Source organism: Mus pahari, chromosome 9, assembly GCF_900095145.1.
Source record: "Mus pahari chromosome 9, PAHARI_EIJ_v1.1, whole genome shotgun sequence".
NCBI classification, from domain to species: domain Eukaryota; kingdom Metazoa; phylum Chordata; class Mammalia; order Rodentia; family Muridae; genus Mus; species Mus pahari.
Genome location: NC_034598.1, coordinates 81,527,564 through 81,535,619, shown reverse-complemented (window position 1 = coordinate 81,535,619; position 8,056 = coordinate 81,527,564). Strand labels below are relative to the sequence as shown.

Below are 8,056 nucleotides of genomic sequence, written 5' to 3'. Positions count from 1 at the left end.
ATGAGCCACCATGTGGTTGCTGGGATTTGAACTCCGGACCTTCGGAAGAGCAGTCGGGTGCTCTTACCCACTGAGCCATCTCACCAGCCCATGTCAGTGGTTCTTAATCTTTCTGATACTGTGACCCTTCAATGACCTCCAACCATAAAATTATTTCTGTTGCTACTTCATAACTGTAATCTTGCAACTGTTACGAATTGTAATACAAATATCCGTGCTTTCCAGTGGTCTTTGGGGGTTGTGACCCACGGGTTGAGAGACACTCTTTTGTGTCAAGGACTGCCTTAGGAGAAGACTTTTCTTTCCCCTATATCTATCTGTACAATGACAGTCACCTCAATACTAAAAATAAGCAGATGGGGGGACAGGAGCTACCTTTGAAGTGACCAAGAATTTTACATTTAAGCCTTAACCTGTCTTGAAAGATGGTCTTTGCCAGTCGAGGGGAGACAATTTCAGGAGGAAACTTCCATGGTGAATACCCAGCCAAAGTAAGCTTTCTAAACATGCTCCTAACCCTGAAAGTGCCTTCCAGTGCAGGCTGGCTAAACTGAGGTGTTCTTTTAGGCCCTGGACTATTTGGCCATTGGTGTCCATGAACTTGCGGCGATTAGTGAAAGAAGAATCGAAAGGCTGTGTAATCCTTCCCTCAGCGAACTGCCTGCTTTCCTGGTGGCTGAAGGAGGTCTCAATTCTGGGTTCATGATAGCCCACTGCACCGCAGCAGCCCTGGGTAAGGACACTCCCTTAGTCAGAACACAAGCCTGTCCACTAAGGGCACTTCCCAGTTTTCCCCCTAAGTACCATCAAGTAGTTTGCCTTGGAAGGAGTCCTGATGTTTCTCCACTTTGATGTGTATGCTATCTCTCATGCCTAATTTAGCAAGCAGCTTGACTCTTCACACGTTTCTTTAGAGAAAAGAAAACCGAAACAATGCAATACTGGAAGATAGCAGGCAGGCAGAGATGGACTATTGCCCCAGAGAGAGGAATCTGACTTTGCATTGACCTTCATCCATGTAGCTTGTCTTCCGAAAGGGGAGGTGGGGTTCGGTGTGGGGGAGACAGAGGCAATATAGTTGATGGCAAACTGAATGATTTAATTTGGATCTATTATCCACTAAAAGATTAAGATGTTCTCGAAACATACATACACACACACACACACACACAGAGGCATGGTGATACCCAATTTTGTGCACTCACTCCAGGGAATTCTTTTTTTTTTTTTTTTTATAATTTATTTATTATTTTTATCACTAGTACCATCACCGTCATTGAAGAACTTTATTAACAGGTACTTTCAGTTTGTTGACCTAAAAGAAAATCAAGCAATAAACTTGTTACAAATTAAAAAAAAAATCTCAACCAGATATGAAATAACATAAAAAAAAAATCTTTGATGGCATCATGAGAAAAACCAGACATTGGAACAAAACAAAAATAACTAAGCAACAGCAGCAGCAAAGCCTATATTTGTCATCACCAAAAGGAGATGTCTTCAGGTAAAAGTAATTAAAAAAAAAAAAACAGCATGTTTTGTAGACAACACAGATAGTTCTTATCACATTTGGTCAACTGATAAGCAAACAAAAAACTAGACCCTTAAGGTCTTCAGCTCCCACCTTCTTACTTCTTGTTGTTGGACCTGCTTATTGTGTTCATCTTTTCTCCCCTTGTTGGATGACTAAACTGGCTGATGGAGTTTATTCACTGATAAGCTGGCATTCATTCCAGCCCGCCCTGCTATGCGTTAACAGGTGACTCCTCTGCTGGCGAATAGCCTGCTTGTATCTCTTTGCCATCCTGTGGGTTTAAGATTCTCTAGGTATTAGGGTTGTCATTGGAGTTGCAACACTTTGATGTGACTGCTGATCTTGGATCTCATCTCTGTGAGGCTTCTTACCCCCATCAATGGTGTCCTCTCTAGGCTGTCTCTGGGGAGGGGGGGCTGCCACAGAATCATGGCCTGTAACCTCAAACTCAATCTCTCTCTCTCTTTCTCTCTCTGTCTCTGTCTGTCTCTGTCTCTGTGTCTGTCTGTGTCTGTCTCTCTGTCTGTCTCTGTCTCTCTCACACTCTCTCTCTCACTAATCTACCTTGCCAGCATGCTCTATCTAGCCTCCCTTGGCAGGAGGGTTAGAATAGGGTGGTCCCGGCTTGTAGAAAGGGGAAGACTTCTGTCAGAATAGGGTGGGTGTTCTTAGGTCCCCAGTCTCTCTCCAACTCTCATTATTCTGGTAATTCTGCTGGTAACTTGTTAGAGAACCTCTACTACACGAGGAGGGTCTACAATGGTTCTAAGAGACTATGTATTTACTGCCTTGGGCTCAAACTCCACCAGGGCCGGTAGCATTTCCTGCCTCTGCACATCTTTCTTGATGTCCTTCCTCTTGATGAAAACCATATCTGTTTCTTACAATGAAACACTTTACTATTCTGAAAACTGTCCATCCTTGGCAGGTGCTGTGCACAAGGCCACCTGGGGTCTCAGCCTAAATGCTGTCGGTTGTCACGACAGTGGCCAGGACACACTGCAACAGTTGTGGCTTCTCCCGGGTGTGATGGCCACTAGACTGCTGGGGTGGTGAGGCTGCTCAGGACTCTCTGGGGTCCACTCTCTGAGTCTGACACTAATTGATATCAAGAATCTTTTGTTCATCTTAAAAATAGAGTGGGCAGATTCAACAAACAAAAATGTCGGATGCCCAGTTCTATTTGAATTACTTAGGACCTACCTCTGCTAAAACCAAAACAAAACCACCACCAACAACAACAAAAAATCCTCAACCAAACACTGTGTTTTTATTCAAAATTCCCAATTTAGCTGAGCACAGTGTATTTTCTTTAACAGCCTGATCTCAGAGAACTAGGTCTTATGATGGCTAATTAAAAGCATCCGGTGGGGCAGGGTGGTGGTAGCACACTTCCTTTATTGCAGCACTGGGGAGGCAGAGGCAGGTGGATCTCTGTGAGTTTGAGGCCAGCCTGGTCTACAGAGCTCTAGGACAGAGAAATCCTGTCTCTAAAACCCGGATCTGCCATTTATAACTGTGCGCTGGCAACTCTTCTCATCCTGTTCCTTCTGTAGCTAGCTCCCTGTGGCACAGAGCCCACAATGGCAATGGTCCCTAATAGGGTTGTCTTGGGGGGTAAATGAACTAACTATACATATAAAGTCTTGGTGTTCTGCCTGCAACATGAGCTCTAAATGAACAGTAATTCCTATTTAATAATATTATCTCTTTGGGAGACAGGTTCTCACTGTGTAACAACCCTAGCTGGTAGAGAACTCAGAGGTAGACCAAGCTGACTTGGAACTTGTAGAGATTCCCCTGCCTCTGACTTCCTAGTGTTGGACTGTGTGCAACACCATGCCCAGCAATAATATATTCTCAAGCCCTTCCTCACTTGAGTTCCTCACTGAAACTCAATACAATCAACCAAGAAAGAACCAAGGAGTTCGCCTTCTTCTCTGGCCCAGTGTCCTCTGTTTGCTCCCTCCATTGTTTCTAAACTACATCCTTAGCACAGAGATGTCCCACTTTAGGGTGGAGCAACAGTAATTGATTTCTAGAGGAAATGGTGGCCCTTGGAAAGCCTGGCTTGGATGACTTCCACCTTGGAAGCTACCCACCGAGGATGGCGTTCTTACTGAAAGCATTCCTTCCCTTATGGATACAGTCCTTTACCTTCTTGGTACTAGTAAGTTTGTGTTTTCTATAAAAGTTCTGGTCAGTACAACCCTCAGGATACAATCTTTTTGTGGCCAAACATGAGAGAACTTATGGGAACTCAGGCTTGAGACACCCCAGTATGGATAGCCCTTACTTCTCAGACATCTCTGGTTATCAGCAAGCTATTGTTCAAACCAAGAATGCCTCCTTGCATGGTGTTGGAGCCAACCTCCTGAACTACTCAGTATTACCCAAGAGCTACAGGCCCAGCCTTGGTTCTCAATGCCGTCCCTAAATTCTGATCTGGCTCTTTCCTCAGAGTAAGCAAATCATCTTTGAGTAGCTGGCCTATCCGTCATACTCTACCACACCCTTCCCCCACCTGTCTTCCCAGCTTGCTAAATGTGTCTAGTGTTTTTGGCAGGGTTTTACACTATTAGCATTGCCACATTTTTTTTCATGTTCATCTTATCTCAGAACTCACCAGGACTTTGAGATCCTTCCCACGTTGGGAGAATATTGACCCGTGTGTTTTTCTCCTGTGGCTCAGCACCAAGTAGTGCTTGGGTTACTGTCATGAACCCCTGGAGACTTTGGGGGAACCCTGTGCTGTTTTGGCAGGGTTTCCCTTTAGGGGTGCTGAGTTACTGGCCCTTGTCTCTTGCAGTGTCTGAGAGCAAGGCTCTGTGCCACCCTTCATCTGTGGACTCACTCTCGACCAGTGCTGCTACCGAGGACCACGTCTCCATGGGAGGATGGGCAGCCAGGAAAGCCCTCAGGGTCGTCGAGCATGTGGAACAAGGTAAAGCCAACAGTGGGAGGCGGGCCTCGCAAACTAGTTTTCTGGGTCTTTCAAGTAGACTCACTGCCTGCAGAATTGGTATTCTCTGGAGATTCATTTGGAGTGCAGGTCCTCGGGCTCCTCCCAGAAATGCTAGGGAGGAGAGGGGAGTGTGGCTAAAGCGATTTCTAGGCGATGCTGTCTGGCACCGAAGATTAAGAACTAAGGAGCTATGTAGAGATCATCTGGCTCCTTGTATAGCCTTATTTTCAATGAGGTGGGTTTTCTTTCCTTTTTTTTTTTTTAATATTCCAAAGCAGTGAGAATTGGATCACGAACCCTCACAAGCCTCACCCTGACTCAAAAGCTCAACATTTTACCTCCTGTTTTCCGTTTTCCCAAATGACTTCCAAGCAAACCTCCATGTTGTCCATACATAGTTTGTCGCTTCAGCGTGAGTGGTTTCAGGATGGAGAGATGGCTCAGGGACTAAGAGCATATTCGCTTGTAGAGAAGCTAAGTTGGTTACTAGAATCCATATTGGGTGACTACCTATAACTCCAGCTCCACAGGCATCTACCACCTCTGGCCTCCATGGGTCCTGGTACTCATGCATGCTCATGTGCACGTGTGAACACGCACTCACATGCACATGTACACACTATTAAAAGTAAATAACAATAAAAGCAAATATTTTCTCGAGATTATAATCTCATTTCCTCCTTCCAAACCTTCTTATACCCCCTCATTTCCCTTTCAAGTTTACGTTCTCCTTTAAATTGTCATTACCTGCACAAATATCGATGCGCACGTATATACGTATGTATTTCTAAGTATAACCTTCCAGGTCTGTATGCTGTTTGGTGTTGCACGGGCAGTTGGTGAGCTCTTCCTGGGGAAGACTTATTTGTCTCACTCTCAGCGTCCTTAGTTGCCTGTAGTTCTCCGTGTGGGTTTTCCCCCTTCCGTGTTAACATATGTATCCGTGTCATCCTCATCCAGTTCATGTAATAGATGCTTTCCTCTTGGCCAGGATGCCATACCACACCCCACAGAATTAAACAGCTGGGGCCTGGTACCAGCACCAAACACAAATTGGAAATCTCCCAGCTGCAGCACCTCAGCCATCTCGATGGGATTGTTCAGCTGGGATTGTTTTCTTTTATCTTCTCACTCTGGCCCCATTCTTACCCAAAGATTGATTGATTGATTGAAGACACTGTAGCTGTCTTCAGACATACCAGAAGAGGGCTTCAGATCTCATTACGGATGGTTGTGAGCCAGCCACCATGTGGTTGGTAGGATTTGAACTCAAGACCTTCAGAAGAGTAGTCAGTGCTCTTATCTGCTGCGCCATCTCTCCAGTCCCTGGCCCCCTGTTTTAAATCCTGGTGTCATGATTCCAGGCCTCGCTTCATCTAGAATCACCCTTGGCCCCGCTCTTAGCCTGCTGGCTGTTGACTCAGCAGGAAACCAGACTTGAGGTGACATTGATTTGAAAGATGTAATGAGACTTAGATTTACCCTACTGTCAGCGATCAATCACTGGGAGAGTTGCCCTAGGCCACCCTCTCTCAGCTTATCTTTGGTGACAGTGCAATAGCCCTCCGTTAGATACAGCCTCCCTAAGTTCTTGAGCTGTAGCAGAATTGCCCAGGTCCTGTCCCATGATGAAATAATAGCAAAGCAAAAGATAATGTGAGTTGAGGATTTTTTTTTCTATAGACAGCTATTTTCATTTATAATTCACCTCACCCCTCTAAAGCATACAGTTCAATGGTTTCAGTATATTCACTGAATTGAGCAACCCTAAATCTTAGATCATTTTCATCAGTCTGCACCCCCCCCCGCCGCCCCCTCCTGCCAACCCTGAAGTCTTCAGTCCATCACACCCATCATCCCTATTTTCCCTTGTCTTAGGCAACCACTGTTTTAGGTCCTCCTAGATTTCTCTGTTGTGGGCCTTTCACATAAGCGGAATCATGCACAGTGTGTTCCTTTCGTCTGGTTTCTTTTACCTTGGACACTGCTTTCAGGGGCTTGTTGGTGTGTTAGCTTGTGTCACCACAAGCTTGTTCTGCTCTTCTTGTCCTGAGCCACACTCTCATTTACTCTATGCACTCCTAGTGGAAAGACTAGTTTGCACGTGCATTTTGGATAGTAGGCAGTAATTTTTATGGGCGTGAGTGTTTTCGTTTGTCTGGACCGGAATTGTTGGTTCATATAGTAGCTCCCCACCCACCTTTATAGAGGGCCGGAGGTGGCTCTCCACAGTGGACGCACGGTGCTGCACACCTACAGGCAGAATTTGAAGACACCCATGTCTCCACATGCTCTCTGTCTAGCATAGCACTTATCTGAATGTCCACACATACGATGGTTAACCACTGAAACCATAGCCTTGAAAAACCTTAAAGAGTTCCTCTTATCTACCCCCATATCTTCCATCTAATTCATCAAGGCACCAGTCCCACCTTCCAGACACAACAGATCAAGCCCATCCCCTACTTCTGATTAATCTATACAGTCGCTGCATGTTACAAAACAGGGCAAGCCTCTGCAGACCTCATTTAGACCACACCATGCCCCATCTGAGAATTTGCCAATTACTTTGCAGTACTTAAAACCACATCATCCCCATTCCTTAGGCCTGCAAGCCTGGCAAGATCTGACATCAGACTTCAACTGCCCATTTTCCCATACTCTTGATAACCCAGAACCACAATTATGTTCTGTAATGCTAGGAAACATTGCCTACAGCTCCGACTCTGGGCATGTCTGCTTCCTGCCTCGCTTCATCCATGTAGCTGCCCAGAGCTCTTACACAGCTGAGTCCTTGGCCTCAGCTAAGGAAACACCTGGCTCTTTTTTTTTTTTTCCTTCTTATTTTTGTTTTGTTTTGTTCTGGGAGCACTCAGTGCCTCTGACACAGCTAGGCTTGTTTGTCTTTCTGCAAATGGCAAGAATCTCGTCCACCTTGACCGTATCACTAGATCGACCTGGTTCAGATTTATTGCTCAGATATTTGCATGGCAGTAAAGTTGGCACCATCTACCCAGATGGTTACCCAGTGCATCACTGTTGTTCGCTCTGTTTATAAAATAGAAGGGGAATCAGCCACAAACCAACGAGCATCAGTTCCATTACAAACATGACCATTTGATTACAAATGCTCAGCAAATACCTCCAGATTTGGGGATCCAGTAGTCCTGGCTTTAAGCACGAGACACGAGCCTGCTTATCACCAAGCCCACTCAGAACCCTTGCTCAAGTAAGTGGCGTAGGAGTGTGGAAAGTGTAGAAAGGCACGTGCCACTTGAGCAGGGTATGTAAGAGTGTGAATGAGGCGAACTCATCTTCAGCCCACATGGAAACCAACATCTATTCAGAGAAGCAGACACTGGCCAACTTGACAACTCCTTGCAGTCATTAACAAAATGCTGAAGGGCAGAGTTAAGGGAGGAAGAGGCAGAACCTGATCAAATCTGAAGGGACTAAAAAACACATCCTCAAAGGAAAACCCAAGATTAAGACAAGAATAACATATGGGCAAGTGTGTGTGTGTGTGTGTGTGTGTGTGTGTGTGTGTGTGTGTGTGT

The 8,056-nt window shown here is 45.4% G+C and overlaps 1 protein-coding gene across 1 annotated transcript in view; it reads left to right on the top strand.

Annotated features, from left to right (window-relative positions):
* Hal (histidine ammonia-lyase) overlaps positions 1–8,056 on the top strand; it is a 27,780-nt gene that overhangs the window by 14,083 nt on the left and 5,641 nt on the right. Inside the window, exons 15-17 of the mRNA XM_021205220.2 lie at positions 426–491; positions 568–733; positions 4,344–4,478. Coding sequence (XP_021060879.1) covers positions 426–491; positions 568–733; positions 4,344–4,478 — 367 coding nt within the window. The remainder of the gene's footprint in view (positions 1–425; positions 492–567; positions 734–4,343; positions 4,479–8,056) is intronic.